This window comes from Gasterosteus aculeatus, chromosome 17, assembly GCF_964276395.1.
Source record: "Gasterosteus aculeatus chromosome 17, fGasAcu3.hap1.1, whole genome shotgun sequence".
Taxonomy (NCBI): Eukaryota; Metazoa; Chordata; class Actinopteri; order Perciformes; family Gasterosteidae; genus Gasterosteus; species Gasterosteus aculeatus.
The window spans coordinates 14,406,325-14,427,033 of record NC_135705.1 but is presented as its reverse complement, the minus strand read 5'-3'; the positions used below and the strand labels follow the sequence as shown (position 1 = coordinate 14,427,033).

General features: G+C 48.3%; 1 protein-coding gene across 5 annotated transcripts in view; it reads right to left on the bottom strand.

The window, feature by feature from the left end:
- The window catches only part of plxna1b (plexin A1b), a 159,500-nt gene that overhangs the window by 122,783 nt on the left and 16,008 nt on the right, over positions 1-20,709 (bottom strand). For all 5 annotated transcript variants that reach the window (XM_040203497.2, XM_040203500.2, XM_040203499.2 and 2 more), the window contains exon 2: positions 7,354-8,775. In XM_040203497.2, coding sequence (XP_040059431.2) covers positions 7,354-8,535 — 1,182 coding nt within the window. In that variant the 5' untranslated portion in view covers positions 8,536-8,775. The remainder of the gene's footprint in view (positions 1-7,353; positions 8,776-20,709) is intronic.

Genomic DNA, 20,709 nt, shown 5'->3' with positions numbered 1-20,709 from the left:
TCACCACATGTTTACACCGCAATCCAACAGTGTGTGAGAGAGGGAATCCACGGTGTATGGATATGTCCATACGTACAGAAGAGGCACACACACAAGCGCTTACAGGCTGCTAGGAGGAGGGCCACCAGCCCCACCAGCTGGGACAGGTGGTCTCCCTCCATCATCACCACCACAGGTGCCTTTAGGCAAAGTACTTCAGCTCAGAGCGATCTGATGGAGGTGGTCAGTCACCAGCGGAGAAAGAGTGGCTAGGCAGATTTAAAAGGTTTCACAAATGCACGCAAGGGCGGCATGGTGGTGTGGTGGTCAGCACAGTGGTTTGAAACCCCCCCCCCCCCCCCCCCCGCTGCCTTTCTGTGTGGAGTCTGCATGTTCTCCCCGTGTGTGGGTTCTCTCCGGGTACTATTTCCATAAAATGTAATGGCAGATGGGTAGAAGTAAAAAAATGTATATGCATTTCTAAATACATATGTTCAGGAATATGTTTACTCTTAAAATAAAAGAGGGGACTGTGCTTCCAGAAGCAAAGCATTAAGCAAACTAAGTCTTTTTTTCATATTATTACTCTGTGAGACCCATTTGCATTGTTTCAAATCCTTCCCTTTGAATTTCTATCTGATGAGCACACAAAGAAACTTAAAACGAACACACACAGACTATTAGCATGCGCCTCACAGCCATGACCCCTGCTCCACTTTCTATGATCACTCCTGATAATGATGTATGCAGCGCACCACCCACACACACACGGAACAGATCAATACATAATTACACTGACAATTAGTATCATTAGAGGGGGGCTAGAGACGGATTTGTTGAGCTAAACAATCCTCAGAGAAACAGATTTAAGTAGCTCACACAGACTGCATGGGGTCTTCTCCAACTTGGTACTGTCCTTTACTAATGAGATGAGAGCGACACTTGAGCGCAGAATGGGTGTGACATTGTGTATTAGCTCACACACGCACACGCACACACACACACACGCGCACACGCACACACACCACTGTCTGTGCTGTAAAAAGTCTGTGCTGTAGACACATTAATAAAACTCCTAATTTCAAATAATAATTTTAAAAAAGCGAAATATTAATGGAAACATAACCCATTAGTACCAATAACGTTTAAGGCGAGCCGCCCAATCGGTGTCTCCTGGCTCAACTCATTTGGGCTGTCAATTAACTCCGCTCGTCAACCCTGGCTCCATTAATCAGGTGCAATTACTGAAACCCATTTGCCGGCACATCCTTTTAGATTAGGTCGGCAGAAATAGGACTGTGTTTTACCAAGAACACAAGTGAGTCACGTTCATTAGATGATATTCATAATGATGGATTTAGAAGGTTAGGAGCTGGTCAATTCCACTTTGTCTTTTCTGCAACAATGTAATGAAAATCTGCACGCTTTGCTTAATGCAGACTCGTGCACTACGACTGGGCCGTATGGACCAAAAATAACCTTGTTCTTTATGGTGAGTGTCAACACGGGCCCGATGATCACTTGTGAGCAAAGTCTGCATGGAAAATGTCACAAGGACCTTGTATAGTACGGCATATATAGAGATATAGAGTATAGTATATCAGATTTATCAGAGGATATGGTGAAGCTACACTCGAAAAAAAACATTTAGGGCGGATTGAATGTGTTGTTCTGGATTACTCCTTGTAAGTGTCATTGTGTGATTACTGTCACTTTATTAAATCGGACCAGTCGCATTACATAAATATGAACATATCCACCGCCTCGAAGGTTGGTCCGCTGTGTATTTGTGTACATACTGAAACCTACACTGTACATCCACTACCATTCAAGTACGTCCTGTGCTCTGATTGTTACCAGCAGGAACACGTCACACTTCATCATTACAAGGCATCACCCGTTATCTCTCCCTCCTACCCAATCATCAGTCAGCAGCTTTATAACTCACCCAGTGACTCGTGGCATGTGTTTGGTTCATAGGACTGGCCAGGTTAGTGTGAAAAGACAAAAAGAGACAGCTTCTTGTAAGAAACGTGACGCGACGTCAAACGATATCGATACAAACAAAATTGTCTTGTTTGAAAAGGAATCAATAGTACGCCCAAAAGAGTCGATACACCACTCGGCCCTGCTCGTAGAGTGCACAATAGCGGTTGCATCTAACTAACAGAAATAAAGACTGTAGTCCTGCATACAGTGAGCCTGTATGACATTCTGCAATGGAGGGGTGTCTTATCAGGAATAGATAAAAGGATCAGTCATAACGTTTGCAGCCGCTCTACTCCTGTAATCAGTCTGCAGGGTGCAGCTCACTACAGGACGTTACTTACTCTGATAACAGAGCTCCTCTCAGCGGCTTGACCGTACCACCTATGATTTAAATGTTTTATTATTTTTTTAAATCGCAGATCTATCTTAGATAAAATACATCAAAACGTGTCACTAGGTAAGATACTTTGCAGCACATCCCACGCTGCCTCAGAGGTCGTGTAAAAGGGTCAAAATACCACAGCAACGAGCCCCATCACTAAGAAGCTGACGAACGCCATTACTTCAACATTGATTTCAGGTTGAGCATAGAAGCATAACCCTTTGACACCAATGGGAACGCAGCAGATGGCCTATGCTGCAGCAAAAAATGAATACTTGACACTTTCTTAGCTATGATTGATCACCGATTGATTGATGAATTGGCTTGTGACAAAGTTCAAAACCTCACCATCCATCTGGTGATGGAGAGAAAGCAGCTGGATGTTTTGAGAAGTCTTTGGGTCACATGTGAGCCCCGTGTGGAGACAATGGACATTCCAGCGGGGCGAAGGAATGTTCAAGTTCTTTCTGCCTCCTTTTCCTAAACTCCCAAAAAACAAAATGTGATACTTTGCGTATTATAAAGTATGCGATGATTATACATCCTAAGACAATATTTCTATTTTCATATTAGTTAAAGTAAGCTGATACCCAAGTAGTGATCCAAAAGATGGTATGTTTATGAGTATTTCTGACCAAACACCTACATTCCAATGTTGTAGGATTGATCGGTGCTTTCACACAATGAGGTTTTTGTTAATAATAATAATAATAATAATCAGCAATGTGGATATAATGACAAAATGGTAAATGCAAGAGGCACACCGAACACTGCTAAATTACTAAGTGTTTTGATCAGTTTTGAGGACTGTGCGTCATGTTTCCCTATGCTGCCAGGGGTTAAATTCCATGACTTCTTCATTACTTTCTCAAACTAAAAGGTTTTCCAATGCCCTTAAAGGCTACAGCTGACCAGTCTAATGTTTGGCTCGCTACTGGAAATCACCATTTAACGTAATGACTTTACTGAAATATATTCCGCAAAGTGACCCCAGAGCACATAGATCCCCAGACTTTCTCTGTTCGGAGGACACCTCTTTAAATCAATTCATTGACACCAAAAGAGTGTTCTTGTGTTTGAGGGTGATCCCTATTCTTGCACCTGCTCCTCGATATACACGCCCTGTCAGGTGAGTTATAACACACACACACACACACGCACGCACGCACGCACGCCCACAGCGGACATGACAGAGCGCCGTGCTGCTGAGGAGCACAGTGTGGTGGCCGGGTGACGGACACCGATATTATTTGCGGAGCAGCCAGCGTTCAATCATCCTCTCCTCCATCTCTCCTGTCCTCAGTCTCTCTATTTATCTTTCTGCCACCAGCCCTTTTTTTCCATGCTGTTCTTGGCAGAGGTGGCAAAAAATATTTTCTCTTCCCCTCGTCCTCCTCTGTCGGTGAATCACTGTCTCCCCTCGGAGCACACCGCGGCTGTAAAAGGCTTCTTGCTCGCTCCATGACTGCGATTCGTTCTCTCAATTTCTCCCTACATGCAATATACCCCCCTTTTTATCTTCTCTCTGAAAACCGGCCTACTGATGCATCAATCCCACAGCCCCAGACGTCTGGTGTTTGAAATCTGACTGCTTGAAAAAACAGTTGCAATCAAGATTTAAAAGATGTTTTGTCAGTTTATCACATCAATCTAGAGATGACGGGTATTTCCAGACAGACTGAAAGAAAACGGTCACTAGGAAAAACCATAGCATTGACGTCATATCCAAAACGCACTTAGACAGCCTTGAGTTCGGCGCAGAACATGATGTGACATCAACCTCGTCGTGGCCGGTGATGCTTTCATGGCCGTGTTGCCGGTAACAGAACACGTCTCCGTCCCGCGGCCTGCAGCTTTCCTGTTTTGTGTTGCAGAATGCAGTCAGTGGCCCACATGCCTGCCCACACAACAGTCCTATCCACAGCCAGCGGTGCAGAACTCACAAACCTAAGTATGATCAGTCGGCGCTGAAGTTCAGGTTTGGGGAAACTTGCCAGCGTTCTTGATGGATCCAACAACACTGATGATACTTCCTGCTTTTTGTGCATTCTTTCTCAATCCCCAGGCTCGCTCTGTTATTTTCACACTCATCTCTTTCAACACCCCCTTTCAAATTCCCTCACACTCTCCCGCATGCTACTTTGGTGTCTAACTCTTTCTCTCGGACTCCCTTGCGTCCTCTCATTTTTGAGCACGCCCACGTCCTGCACCTCGGTCTCTCGTCCCTCTCTCTGCTTGTAGCTGCAGTCTTTCTCATTTACCTCCTGAAACTCCTTCATCGTCTCACCTCTATACCTCTCTTGTCTCTCCCTCCCTGTGTGGAAATGGTTTGTATTGATCCACTCTCAAACCGTGGAGAAGGTCAGCGGTTCACTAATAAAGCTCAGGGACAAAACAGAGCCACACAAACAAACTGAACGCGCACACACACACACACACATCCACAGCAGCTATAGAGCTAGTTTACAAGGGCTGTGGTAATGAACAACATTAGTGTGTGTGTGTGTGTGTGTGTGTGTGTGTGTGTGTGTGTGTGTGTGTGTGTGTGTGTGTGTGTCTCTCTCATTTTCGTTACCACACATGTATCTTTTATAACAGAGCAGCTTCTAATTGGACCAAACATCTCCCTGTGCCCGTAAAACATATCCCCCTGCTGACGGCCAGAGGCTAGAAATTATGAGCCGGGGCCAATATGAACTCCACACAGGGAGCTGACGGGGCGCCTGGTCATCCATCATGGCTGTGTGGCTAACAGCTGTCCAGTACTCACATCTCCCCCTTGCCTCGCCCCTCTCCTCCAAACTATGGCAGGGTCAAAATAAACCTATTGACCCTCCAACCCCAACGTCGCAAAGTCGTTCCCACACTGCCCACTCGGCGGCTGAGATTTAGGCATCTATGAGAGTGTGGCCTCGGGGTTAGAGAGGTGCATTTCAATTGAAGAGGGTGGGAATATCTGGGTGGGGTTCAGCGCCAAACACCAGTGACTTAGATGTTGAAGCTGACTGTGGGGCAGGAGATGTCACAGTTTACGCCTAGATTAGCTGGAGAAATAGAGCTGGGTTGTAAGTCTGTTCCTACCAGTGGAGGACCAGCTCCTTGTGTTACCTCAGATTCGGTCTCGTCTGCGTTTCTCTATTCTTGTTACTGTGTTTAGTCACGACGCACAGCGCCAATTCCCATCCTGAAAAAAAGAATGTCGGCCACTTGAGGTCGCTCTGACCACCGACCGAGGTTATGATTCAGGGGCGGGCAGCTGACATTAGGTCACCGCTTAGGGGCAACGTGGCAAACGTCATTAACCTGCATCCGACCCTCGAGTGTTGCTCGGCTTTATCTCTGAGGCCATTGCATCATCTTTTGACATCCCATATGTGAGAGCAGTCTCTTTTGAGAGGATTTTAAAAGTGATCCATTCTGAGTGAAAGTAGACCTTTTCAAAACTCCGGTAACCATGGTAACAGGCCTGACGGGGAGATGGGGAGCTGTGGGACAGTCTCTCTGTTAAATAATTATTACTAACAAACAAAATGAACAATGCACGCTGGCTCCAAAGTAAGACTTGGCACACGTCCGTCCCCGGATATATCAAGTAAAACTTCAGGCTGCATTGGTAAGGCTGCGTTAGGCAAGAAGCAAACCAGATTGACGTATCAAATGCAAACGGACGTTTAAACGCTTTTGAGGTTTGGGACAGTTCAATTGAAAGTTATCATGAGCGCAATCATTTTCACGCCAAGCTTTAAACGCCGATGAGATAAGCAGCATTTTTGCACAATGCCACTATCCACCTGGTATTTCACTGATGATGTCGCACACCACTGCTTAAAAGGAAAAGTCGAATTCACCGCCACACTAACCTGTGGTTTACCAGCAGACTCCCGGCAAAAGTCTAATTGAAATGAATGAGAGAGCCCAACGCTTTTTTTGCCTCAGAGCTATTGTCAGTGCGATGGGTCCAACGACAGGACAGCACGAAAAGAAAAAAAAGAATGAAGACAAAAGAATCAGTGAACAGGACAAAGAAAGGGAGTTGAAAAAGGACTTGGTTGGGTCATTCACATCCCTTACAACACCACACAAAACATCACCTGTGTCAACTAATTAAGACCTATACAGAGGATAAGTGCTATTCTTACAAAATATAAAACTGCATTAGCTGCAACACCGTGTGAAGTGTGACCTGTGTGAATACCTGCCAGACAGTCTGGAATGCGCTGCCTAAAGAAAAAGCTTTAAAAGCAGTCTATTAATTATGCTATCTTGAGAGAGAGCAAAATGGAGGAAATGGATGGGTGAATTTAAAGAGCTCACAGGATGGAAGATGACGTCGCTGAGACAGGTGGTCAGCTAAGAAAGCAGCGCACTTAACACTAATAGATGGAACAAAAACGTAGGAGTCTTTTTTTGTTCGGCAGATGCAGCCTGAGGAGAACGGGTGAGCAACGGGGGAGAGAAGAGAATGAGGCATGAAGCCAGGGAAAATAAAAGGACGTGGGCAGGTATGTTCACCGTAGAGAAAACCAGACAGTGTGCTGTTGTGTAGCAGTGCCTTGAGGTCTCTAGTGTGAGTGTGTGCATGTGTGTCTGCGTGTGCAGGAGTCTTCTGTAACGCATGCAGGGCCATGCACCCTGGATCAGTTAGTAAAAAGTCTAGCTCATGCCATCCCCCAAGATGTCACACCCAACCATGAAGTGTGTGCGTGTGCTACTCCTGAGTGACATTTCACAAATCCAGGTGACCGGGCTAATGATGTCCCACTGTCTGACTAAAGAGCCTGTGTGGAGAGAGGCAAATGGGCAGAGAGTAGTGAGTGAAGTAGAAGACTGCAAGAGAAAGAAATAAGCGCTGTTCACACTTTGAATTAACTCCTTCAGGCCGGTAGCAGTGCTGCATGAATGTTGTTATCATAAAAACATCATGTGCGCCTCGGCATATGAGCAAACGGATTTGCTGTAAAGAAATGAGGAACCAAAACCACAAAGAAGAGAGTTGAGCTCACCGAGTTGATGCAGGCGAGCTCCTTGTTGAGCAGCCAGGGCAAGGAGAGTTTCCCGGATCCCTTGTAGCAGGACTGAATTCTTTCTTTGATCTTCTCTTTGATCTTCCTCAGGGTGAACAGGCACAAGGCGGACTCTTTGGGTGGTTTGGCCCGATTCTTCTGACCCTGAGAGAAGACCGTGAAGAGGATGTCTTCGTTCTCAGAGATCCCCAGTGAGGTGGCCAGCTGCCGTCCTGGCCGAGCCAAGAAGGCGTCCTGAACCAGGCGGTACTCCACTCCGTCCTTCGTGCAGCCGATGGGGAACTCAACGTAGGAGTAGAACTTGGGGTCGTCCACGCAGAGCCGGACAATTTTGGAGGTGAAGAACTGCTCTCCGCTGGCGTCGGGTGACGTCAGCTGGGTATCCAGCTGCATCGTTAAATAATAGACAAACTGCTCGCTGCTGAAGCTGTAAACGTAATAGATGTCGAAGGCGGGGAACTTGGACAAAGTGTCGGAGGGGATCTTCAGCTGAGAGGAGACAAACTCGTCCTGGTAGACGAAGCTGAACATGTCGGCGTTCTCTTCATTCTCCATCAGCTTGCGGCTGGACAAGGTGGGGAAGTACTCAGACTTGCCGTCGATGGGCGTCCCTATGAATAGCTTGCTGGTGGGACTGTGGGAGGAGCTTATGATGACCCCGGACATCGTACCCGACTCTGCCACGCTAGAAAGGTAGTGCTCCTTGCGGTGGTGGGGCTCGCCAAGCTTAAAGAGGTCATCCAGACGAAGGAACTGGCAGATCCCCTGAGAAGTGCTGCCGCAGGCGATGAGGCGGTTCTGCGCGTAGTCCACGAGGAGCAGCTTGTTCACGTTGGGGGTCTGGGCCAGGTCGTGAGGGCAGGACTGGACGCTGGGCGGAGGGTAGCACTTCTCGTTGTCCACCACGGGCCCGGTCATGTGGCTGCGCAGTTTGGTCAGGTTGCTGGACAGTTTGAAGATCCAGTTGACAGCTCCCACGTAGACTTCTCCAGATTTGTTGTGGATGGCCAGGTGTGTGAGCCCCCACTCGGCAGGGACAAATCGCTTTAAGGGTGGGGGTTGGCCTCCAGAGAGAAATGAGCTCATGATGAGCAAAAGCCCCAGGAGGAGAAACAAGTTCCCCTGGCCGAAGGTAGCCGCTGACCGAGCTAGGGGACACATACCTGGGGTATCTAGAGGCGAGGTTTAGGGGGTGAGGGAAGGAGAGAGACAGGAGGAGGAGGAGTGCTGGTCCCAAGTCTCGTTTCTCTTGCGTTTCTGATCTTCTGTCTTGGAATGAGGGAGAGAAGGACGGATGTGGATGAGAGAGGGCCAACGAAGCTCCTATTGATCCGCTGTCCTGTTCTCAGTGCTGCAAGGCGTCATCAGGAACATCATCCACAGAGGCACGATGTGGGAACCCTGGAAGGCAGAGAGAAAAAACACGGTGAGCGTCCAAAGAACATTTCCTATTGATTATCCATCAAACAGGCAGAGAGGCTGAAAAGGCTCACAGATTACACAGCCGAAATTAGAAGAAAAAAAAATAAAAAATAAAATCAAGCTGACATTTGCCCCAGTGATGAATAAATAATATCAAATCAAGTCTGGCAAGGCAAATGTGTGTCTGCATTTAATTACGGCTGAAGATATCAGGGGAGGCACGGCCCGATTATTAAAGCCTCTGCACACATTATGGGAGACTTGCTGGAAGACGTTAATAACAACATTCAACTCTACTAATATTTCATAACTTTTTAACTTTACCGTGGTGGCTTTGGCGGAGGCATGAGTTTACAGACATGCCGGAGGGAACCGTTACATTGACAGCGAGGAATTTACATTTTGCTCAAAGGTTTCCCCGTCGGCATCGACATAGCACGCAGTAAGCCAACTCCGTACAGTTGTCACGCCTGCAGTTCTGGAACCCGTATCCGAGCATCCGAAACAAACATACTTCACCTTCCCTCAGGAGCAACAATCACAGCACATACAATTTCAGGAGAAATTGAACTGAAGCTGAAAGAAATATAAAAGACGTTGACTGATATGCAGCATATTTAGCGGAATTCTGATCCGGGTCCGTTTCTTACACCTCACTCTCTTACAAACATCCCAGCCGGTCCCACCCTGCAGCCACGGCACACGGAGCGTCTCGCTGTGAGCTCGGGCTGAGGAGATGAACCTTCTTCAAATTGTGTAGCCCTGCATTGCTGAATGCCCTGCAATGTATTACTGGGGCGATTAAAAAAATTAAAAAAAGACCTTCAAGCGCACGTAGCAGGTAATGCACCATGTAACATGGACGGGCTCTATTCTACAGTTTACCGTGTGAGGGATTGTCACCAGCACCAACATCATATCATATCCCCAACACGCCCAGCGTTCAGTGCACATGGCCCTACTTCCTGCCTCACTGCCTTTCATGCCAACTCCTTCAGACCAATGCAGGACTTTGCAAAGATACTTTTACAGAGGTTTGTTTTCATTCATGAGCTCCTCGGTAATACGGCAATATACATTTAAAACAGCATGCGCGGCTAGTATCCCCTGACAACCGACAACAAAGGCGGTATAATTACAGTGCAGAAGTGAGGAAATGTATCGAGCGTGAAGATCTTACACAAAAAGGACGGGGAGAAAGAGCAGAGGAGGAGATGTGCTCCTCCGGGCGTCTTCCAACGACAATGCAGTGACGGTGAGGAGCGGGGTTTGCTGGGCGAGTGCTGCTGCTTGACAGGCCAATCATGTTCCTGCAACACCGGGACATTAGTTCTCCTGTAAATGCTGATTATGCAAAACAGGACGCAACTCTCCCAGGGACCCCGTGCTTCAATTTCACCTTGACTATCAAAGTGTCTGGCGAGAGGTGTTTTATGACCACGCCGCGTCGGGAAAAATGAGACACTATGGAGAGATGAGATGAGGGAAGGTTGGCAGAGGGGGATGGGTGACGGCAAACGTGAAATTGAAGAAAATGAAAAGCGGGAACGAGGCGAACAGGGATGCAGGATATTCCTTTCATTCTCTGTTTGCGCCTCCTGCTCTACCCGTGGTGAGCCACTGGAAGCTGACCATCCGTCTACCAATCACCAAGCGTACAGGTCAGAGTGTGAGGTCCGCTCACCAAGATCGGAGGAACGAATTTGTTTTATCCAGTAGCCAGATACGGCCAGTGAGTAAACACTCAGGGGGAGAAAAACGCACATTTGGATGTATTGAAAGAGGGAAAAAACGCCTCTCAAAGAGGAGTCATTCAATTGCACATCAATTGTGGACGTTTTCGATTAGTATGTGAGAGAAAAGAAAAAGATGGAGTGAGCAGGAGAGAAAATAAATAGTGACGGCGATGCTCTTGGAATAGCAAACCATAGCTCAGTGGAGACAACGCCGGCTAGGTTCAGGGATTTTCACAAACAAAAGGCCCGGGGAGAACAGCAGCCGGACAGAGGAACAGGGAAAGAAAGCGTAAGTAGGAGACCGAGGAGGAGGACAAACAGCACGGACAGAGCGAGCAAGAGAGGCAGCGAGAGCGAGCCCAACTAAAGGCAGCATGCGATCTAAAATGTTCTACCTGCGCTCGGATCGCACGCCGGGGGAGCGAGGGAGCGTCGGACAGAAGGGCCTGAGGTGCAGCTACACCCTCAGTCTCCACTCTGAGATTAAAGCGACTCGACGCATGCTGCAATAAAGTGACGAGTTGGCCTATAAAACTAATTTCTTGCTGAATGGTACAGAGCGGCGCCGCGCGACCAGAGCAGATGCCAATTTAAAAAACGCGCTGACACGTGGTGGGGGGGACCGGACGGCGGCCGCGGCTGGACACGAGAGAGTGAGAACGGCTCACATCCCTGAGAGGAGTTACCTGTCCGTAAATTAAACAATGACATCACAACGCGCACTTCAACCAACACTTGAAAACCGACAGGGCAGGGGGCCGCAGGGGTGAGGGAATCGTCTTGGGCCTCCCTCTCTGTACTCTCCCTCCTCGCACATTCCCGAGGGGAACATGGTCAATCGCTCAGCTTCTCGCACAGTCGTGTTTTTTCCCTTAGATTTTGCCATTTCCTGACAACAACCTTATCCCTTTTAAACCCTCTTCAATTTCAATTTCCTCCAGAGCTAAAGTGAAACGGTGGGAAGAGCCCAGAAACAAGGTTTGCCGGCCATATCTGGCACCATCAAGGAAAAACATGTCAATCATTTTGGGCTGCAGCGCATCTGTGGCTTAGGGAGCGGGCGGCCATCGTATCGGGGGAGACGAGGCCGTTATCACATCAGGGAAAAGTCTTAGAGGGAGCGGGCTGTAAGGGGCCAAGTTGATTGGATTTGATATCGGGACACCCAATCAATTGACAGGCCTGAACTGAGTCCCGGTGGACATAGGGAATTGGAATGAGGGACAGGGTGGGGGAGAAGACATAAAAGCGGAACGCTTGGAGGGGAGGGGTATGGTCATTTTGGCGGGAATCCTGAGCGGGAGCGGGGGGGTCAGCGGTGGGCTCTTGTGTGCGCCGCGAGGAAATTCCACAAGTTGTTGAGGCTGTTGTTGATCTGCCGGCAACTCTCGCGAGCTGAGCCGGATCAACTCTCCTTCGCTCACACCGCTCGTCCAAAGCAACTAAACCTGTCCGCTCAGATAATGGCTGCGGCTCGGCCCGAGAGCAGAGTTGATTTATTGCCAGTGGCATATCAATTACAGCACTCGCCACTGCAGCGGAGAGAGAGGGACGCCGATGATGAGGATGGAAGAGCGGCGCTCAGAAAAAGATTTGCTACCTTTGCATCATTGTTCTATATTTCTATATCCATTGTTCTATATTTATTTTCTCTATTTTTTTTTTTAAACCCTCAATTTCACCTGTTCCTCTTATCCCAGATGTGACCCACGGATAAGAGGAACAGGTGAAATTGAGGGTTTAAAAAAAATAGAGAAAATAAATATAGAACAATGGAAGCGCGCGAGAATGAATGCAAATTGTCCAGACACACACACTCTCGTCTACGCACAAGTAGACAAGTCAATTATTGGCCCCCAACCATAGCGTGATTGAGGAGGCACGGTTTCGCAGTACGGTTTATAAGACATACTGGTCGCAATTCCTCTCACGCACACGCCAACTGCATACACCCCCCCCCTCTGTGCAAAGAAAAGCTTCATACACACACACACAAACAAAGAATTATGCGCATGCAGATCAAAACTACAAAAACCTAATGGGTCCCTATCCTAATCTGCCCTCCACTCCTCCACCTCTTCACTTGGCAGCCAACAGACTCCAGAGGTTGGAGATTTGCCCGGGGGAGGAAAGAGAGACGGGTGAGGGGCGGGTAAAGGATTGAAGAGCGCAAGACGAGGCGGCAGGAAGCGGATGGTGGGGCGGGGGGCGGCGGGGGGGTTGAATGCTTAGAGAGGAGGTAAGATGGAAGGGGAGCCAAGCCCCGAAGCCTTAATCCTCTCCCAGGGTCTAATCTCACCAGCGCTATCTGCATATGGGGAAAAATGGATTACCATCCCCCGACACACTGACGGACGGACCGGTGGAAATCCCTGGATGGACAAACACACACATACACCAGTTAGACTTCCTGTGTGTGAGTGTGTGTGTGTGTGTGCGCGCGCAGTTAACAGTCCTCTTAACACACTAAAATCTCCCTGGAACAAAGCGATCAATCTGTCTGCAGAGGATCATCAGAGAATGTCAACATTATTGTAATAAACCACTGGCATATTGTCAAAGAATATCCAGCCCATTTGACAATGTCCACAAGGATGTGGCCATTAGAGGTCCTCATTTGTTAGTAGGAGCTGGATGACAGCGGAATGGGTATTAATAACTTGGGACGGATAGTATTTTTCCAGAGCCCTCGGGGGCAATAGGAGCAGAAACGGCCGGCCCGAAATACGGAACTCATTTTTCTGCCGTTAGTTCCTATCGTTACTGTTACCGAGAAAAGAGGGACAGAACCGTGTTACATAGTGTTTGTGAGTGTGTCCCCGTGTCTTCACTGCACCTAGCTGAGCTGACTTTCAAGCCGTGGGTCCGGCCGGGAGTGATAGAACCTGATCCGAACCTGTCTATGCTGGACGTGAGAGGGAGAGAGAGAAAAGGCCCCCCGGTGGAAAACCCTGATCTGGAGCATCTCCATTCGTTCTGCTCAAAGCACATTAGCCAAGGATATGTTCTTTACAGCAGACGCTTTACAAGCTGCTCCGCTCGGGTTCTTGGAATAATAGAATCGGAAAATTGTGAAAATGATTATTTCCGAGAAACTCTCATGAGCCACGGCGTTAAAACACACAGTAATAAAGAATAATTGTTAAAAACAGGAAAACCTACTTCACGCTACTCTTGTAAATTAGCCTGTTAAGCTGTAATGTGACACATTTTCCCTGTCCTCCTCTCTGTGTTTCCCAGGCTCCAATCAGTGCACGTATGAATGCACATATCAGTGCATGAGGATCTGCAGTGGCAGGACAACTGCTTCTCTGACACTCAACGTGCCATGTGCGTGTGCGTGTGTGCGAGACAGCTGCCACTCCGAGACAGTAGGCAGACTGTGGCTGTTACATTGCACACATTCTTCCTCTCGTCATTCTCTGCGACAATAAACACACAAACTCCTGTGTTGGATTATATGCAGACAGACGTTACTTCAGACACAAGTGTGTGGTGATGTGCGTGTGTAACAAGTGTGCGCCCATGCCCATCACTTGTTGCCTGCTTTTATCTGATATGAGAACGAGGGAGAAAAGGGTTGTCGGCTGTGTTTAAAATGAGACCATAAGACCGTGAAACACCACCACAGACAGACACACATACAGACTTTTCACTGCAACACTGACACCAGCCTTTACATTTTCTCTGACCAAGGCCGACGACCTCACACTAAGTCTTGCTCCAAAGCTGGCGTGCGGTGGGCGTCACCATCTCGGTGCTGGTGGACACACGAAGAGCGCACAAACTGCATCAGTTCATAGCACTGCAAGCGCCCAAATCAAAACGCATTTAGATAATCTAAACACAGACACACACTCTCGACCCCATGCTTCTGTTTCTTCTCTCGGGGGGGGCGACGTTCCTGGAAAAACAAAAGGGCTTCATTCCAGCGGCTGAGACGGAATGAAGCCAGCCGGCGCATAAAACCTGCCCACATTTCAAAAATGGAGCACAGACACACAAACAGGGGGATGCAGGCCTCGTCAGATTAGTGGTTCACTCTTAATCTCTCGACTGGGTCTTTTTCTCCATGACAAATCCTGTCTGTGTCTGTGTGTGTGTGTGTGTGTGTGTGTGTGTGTGTGTGTGTGTGTGTGTGTGTGTGTGTGTGTGTGTGTGTGTGTGTGTGTGTAGGTGGCAGAGGTAGGCGATATGTAGGTCAGGGCCACAATGTGCCTGATAAGAGTTAGTTAATGTCTGGAGCATAACGCTAACGCCGTGTCTGTTTGACGTAGCTCTGAGGGAACGGCGGTGGCGGGTGAGCAAAGCAGGTGAGGACATGCAACGGCAGAGCCGGAGCGCCGCTCACGACACAATTCCATGTGATTGATTACTGCTGTAATTTGGACCAGGCCGAGAATAAAAAGCAACACACCTCTTCAAAGTGCACCCGCATAGATATTTTAGGAAAGTACCCTGTGGAGCGTGGATAATGCCGGGCACTGTTATTGCAAATCACAAACCCGCTATGGACCTACACGCCGCCCCTCGACTTGAATCAGCACTGAGCAATACCGGTCACAATGAAGGTCGACCACAAACAAGCGTGTGGTTTTCCAGCAGCCATTCAGAGCACCCGTCAAGCTGTGGTTTGAGCACTCAAAGGAAGGTTGGACAGGTGTTGATGTCATGAAACCACAGGCGAGGACAGCTTCAGTCTGTTGACTAACCAAAGCAGTGCACTGTGGACATAAATTAAGAGCACCAACTGGCCAACGTGGGCCGTCTTTGCACAGCGTGGACCACACATTGTGATCGGTCAGCTGATACCAATGACCTTTAATACGTTGAGCGCTCGTAAAGACACATTTGCGAAACTTGAAAACTACAAAGCTCTCAAGCTCCTTCTGCTCCAACAAAACCAACAACCTTTTTACGCCGTGCACTGTAGTGGAATGCAGCCTGATGCTGAATGCTGCAATCTTCAACTGCAGCTCACCCCTCCCCCTCCACTTATACTTCCTCTCACCCGCCACTTGAGAGTTCAATTGACCCTTGACCCCCAGAGAGAAGGGGGGTGGGGGGGGGGGGGTGGATGTAAAGTGTCGCTTGTTGTAAAAACAGGCGTGCCATTATACCTCTCTTGGGATTTGCGGACGGTGCAGCCGATGGTGGCAGTTGGGGATAGCGAGCTGCCTCCAAGGAGAAACGTATTAAAGAGAATCACGGCCTCCTTTTGTTTTAACGGCGCCATTAAGAGGGAGTCTCGCCTTCTTGGGCTTTCTGTTTCCAGAGCACGCTCACGTAGACCACCCACATAGGCGGCGCTAGAGGAGCGGGTCGGCTCTCCCCGGGATCGCACAGGCTTTTGGAAATGATGTGTCATTTATGAAGCGACAGCGAGAGGGGGAGTTAATGGCAAAATATTTCAAAATGCAGAGATGAACTCTGAGGCGACATTAAAGTCAGGCAAGAAAAACAAAGAGGAAGTCCAAAGTACAATCTGCTGTGTGGCAAAGTGCCAAAACACACACCTCCAGATAAAGGCCGTCTAAACAAGAGCCTTCTGATTTCCCTGCTGAGATAACATCATAAGAGACCAGCATCTGACCTACGCACTTCAAAATACCTGACAAGTCCAAGACTCAATCTAGCTGCCAACTTCTCAGCTGTGGAGTCCGCTGAGGCCTCATCACAAGCTCTCCACATATTAAGTTTATTGACAGACAACTGACCATCTGCTTCCCCTTTTCTCTCTCTCGCCCCAGTATGAAACATGACGACGCCATCCAGAACAAGTTTACACAAATAAATGTCCATCTTCGTTGTAATGACAGCACGTGAGCCGAGGAGCGAGCACTCGGGGAGCACACACACACACACACACACACACACACACACACAGCGGATCTGAGCTGGCTCGCTATCGACTCGGACGGTGTCCTTATCCATCTTTGTCCATTAGGGCCCGTACCGTTTCCGGATGTCTGCCATTGAGGAGTATTAGTGACCCCATCCTTGGCTATGACCACATCGCTTTATCCTCCGCTCTAAATGCTTTAAGAAAAGGCGTGTGGCTTGTGTCACATTGTGTTTAGCAAATTAATGTTCACAGATGGGTCACGAGACATCAGGACTAATAGGACGCCTCCGCTTGGGGGAATGTGGGTTCAAGAGGGTCTCTGCCATTTAATGCAAGTCACAGTTTATGTCACGATATTTGGAAGGAGACGATGAGCTGATTCAAATGCCTGTGCGCTGCGGCACAAAGGAAAGAGGTTTTGTAAGCTTCTGTTCCCGCTTGAAATACTCCCCCACACGGAAATGCCACCGATCCTCGTGGTCAAACTCATAAGCAGCGAACAAAGACGGCGCCACGTCCATCAGCTTGGTGGGACAGGACGGTTGTTTAAACGTTATGTCGGAGTCATGTGAGGCCAACGGCAATTATCTTCAGCGCGCCGGCGTGGAGCTGAAACAAAGGAAGCTTCCATCCGTCCCAAATGTTTGGAGCTCAGGAGAGCTCAAAATATGCGTGAATATGATTGTGCTCGCACGCCCATTCATGGCGTTCGGCAGGAAGAGAATAGAGCTGGGACGACTTGCTGTCCCGGATCATCAGAGCATACTGTATTCCTGGTGAAGCATCAGTGCTCCTCTATAGGCCGGGATGAAAGTCTGTGGGTATCTGGCTAATACCTTAAACGCAAACAGCAACTAAATAAAAACCATTTAATGATGTCTACCCGTGCATCTCCTCAGGAAGGGGAAAATAATATCAAGGAGATACAAGGCTGGAGAAGAAAATGAAAAGCAAAAAAGAAGGGCTGTGAGAGAAGGGAGATCGCGTGAGAAAGGCTGTAATAATCAGGCAGGCGATGAGAAGAGAGAGAAGAGGTGCCGGGCGAGGTGAAGGAAATGGAGGGAGAAGAGGGAGAGATAGTCGGGGGAGATGAGGAGTCGACGGAACCTTTTCAGAGGGTCGGCGGGGCGGAACGTGGAGGAATCGAGAGATAAGAGCAGAGCCGTTTCGGCAGGGAAAGCACTGCCTAAATTCAAACATGGAAATGTTTATTAAATCATTGTATTTAATAAACTTGTATTTTTACTGTTTACTCAAATTATATATACACAACATGTGTGTTATTCCAATTGTTTAGACGTCACGATGACAAATGTAGACATTACGCATAATCAAATACAAAATAAATTGCACAATAAGCAGTGCTTTTACAGTCTGTTTAATGCAGACATCACTTCGATCCTGTATTCTACAACATGTACCTCAACAGCACAACTCAAAATGACGGCAGCGGTGTCCGCAGATATCACAGATTTTACAGCGCTGTGATTGATGTCTTCACGAGAATAAGGCACCGGGTGGATGTTATGTACAAATAATCTACCGATTGTAAAAGTAACAGTCTGACTCGTTACCTTAACCCCAAACGGACGTTTTTTTCGGGCTTTTTTTTTCGGCGATCGCCACCGAAACCAAAGTAATAACTGTTGTGTGTGTGTGTGTGTGCGCCCGAGCAAGAGAGAGAGAGAGAGTTGTAGTAGTGATGTCATCCTGATTTCTGGACCGTCCGCGCGTGTGTGTGCGCGCGCCGCGCTTGTGAGTAACGTTTACTGTTTTGACGTGTTGGCCTAAACAACAACAAATAATAATATGTAATATACAATCGCTCATATGACTTTCATAACTCTGTGCCTGCCCTCCTACTGACATCACCGCACGTCACTGGAGGAGAGGAATCTGTGACTCTCCAGCTAAAAGTGAAACTCTCCCCCCCTCAGCTAGTGGGAAACGCCGTCCAATAACTACAACCAACAGCACTTCAGATTAAAGTCCTCCAAAATGGCCGCGCTCCATGGGGCCGCGATCCGCTTCCGCCATGGTTTAGAGTTTTAATTGAGCGGCGGTTTTAATAGCGGCGCTTCTATCACTACATGGGCTTAAGTAACAGCAGCTGAGAATCCCTTTGTTACGGCGGAAACCTGTTTGGCTCCATATTGTGAAAGAAAAACAGACATCAAAAAAATGTTTCCTTTTGACTACTTAAACAGTATGGAATGTGCTGTCTGTTATTGTTAACGGGAAACACTGTTGTGTCAGAACTGGCATTGTTCATACAGGAATGTGGGAAGAATCACTGTACAGGTTAGGCTGGGGGGGGGGGGGGGGGTTGTTTTCCAATAGTTTATGATGAACAGACAGGCAGCTGCAGTCTAAAACACCTTTTACCAAAACATCCCTTCTCAGGCCAAAAATTTGCGTTCTTGTCTTCAGTCGCAATAAAACCTGCTGCTTCTTGGAGCGTTCCCAATAAGAACTGCAGGGCCAAGTGGCCGGTCCAGAAAGGCGGGTAACGTCAGCCATCGTGAGTCATTCACGGGGAGGGAGCGGGCAGATTCAACACACGCTCATTAGGTCACATCACCGAAGCTGCCCCTCAACCGGGCAGACAGCACGGCTAATAGAGCCGCCTCCCGTGTAAACAGGGCGTGTGTGTGTTCTAGCGGGCGTCCGCTGGTGTTTGCATCCCGTCAAGTTTATATTGAACTCCCCCGTGTCAACACACGGCCAGCGACGGAGGGAGGGAGGGAGGGGACTGTGAACGGAAAGCACAGTGTTGCCCCGCGGTTTACAAGTTCGCTGGTGCTCTCGGACTGTTGTCGCAATAGAGAAACAAAAGGGAGGGAGACAGAAATGTGAGCGCATAGGAAAAGCGATAAAGGAGAGGAATGCCAGAGACCGGGACGGGAGGGGGGAGGAGAGGAAGGACCAAATGTATCGGCATCGCACCTGGCTGGACGTGGGAAGTCTTCAGCCGTCATGCGGGAGGGAGGGGAGCATATCTAAATATGTTATTTGCCCCTGATTAAGTTCCTCCCTCTGTTTTTATTGCATTACAGTGTGCTGATTAAGCGCTCACAACCTTTTGTGAACTCCGTCCTCAGCATTCCAAAGCAGCCACATTGCAGTAATGTACAAATACATCACACAGATCACAGGGCCGGGGAAAAGACCTTCCATGTTCCCGGGTCCCCAGGGCCGCTCATAACTCCCCGGTGCCGCTCTTATTTCAGCCACTCACCGCCACTTCCGAAGCAGATTGAGGGATTATTTGCGAGCAGTTATTGTACACCGTTTATGCCGCATTCAAAGTGAGGCCGATGGCGTATGTAATGATGCAAGAAATGTGTATGTGTATATGCCGCGCTGCAAAGTGAAAGTGCAAAAATAAAATAAAAGGGTGAGCAGGCGGAGAGGCTCAGCGCAGATAAGAGAGCAAGTGTTCGATAGTATTAAGTGCCTGACGTGGATGGAAAGTCAGCGAGAATAATGCTAATGATCAATAGCAATACAACTAACTGCGGCCCCAAAGTAAAAGGAATACTTCACGGCACAGCGACTAAGATGAGCCCCATTCCGCCGTCTGAGCGGGTTTAAACACACGCAACCTTTCTTTCTCTCCCAAATCACTTTGCTCAAAGCAAAATCCTTTCTACAAAGGAATTAAAGCACAACCTAATATGTCTTCGGTACAAGTGGGCCGTGACCTAATATCTTACCAACGCTATTTGATAATGGGATTCAGCTCTAAGCCGGTCCCCATCGGCCGCGCTCCAATCCGCTTCCCTCCGCGGGTCGGCTGACCCTTCCCTCTGTGTGCCGGAGTGGGCGATCTGTGCTGGCTCGTTAGAACTCCTGATTTCACAGGGGGGGGGGGGGCAGGGTGAAGGCTTGCACACCAACAAGAACCTGTCACTCAAAGAGTTCTCAAGTCTCGACATGAACACCTCATTTGAATTCCAACGGCTGACTTTAAACCCACCACACACACACACACACACACACAGGTTTTTTATCTCTATCGTCTCAGAGAGCACATTTTTCCGATGAGAAGTGACTCATAAATGGTGAATTTGTGTGTCGAGGAGGTGTCTTGCAGTACTCCCTGACCTTTCCGGGGAGAGAAAGTGGTGAATCCATCCCTCCTGGCGTTGTTTGTATGAGGCGCGAGGCAGCAATTATTGAAGTCTAATGAATAACTGGGACAAAACAAAGCGCCAGGGCAGTCTAGTCATTTCTGCTCCCCCCAAAAGGCTACATTAGCATCTTAAATGCAAATGAAGCTCTTACTGGAGAAGGCGCTCTTGGGGGGGAGACAAAAGAAAACACATTATT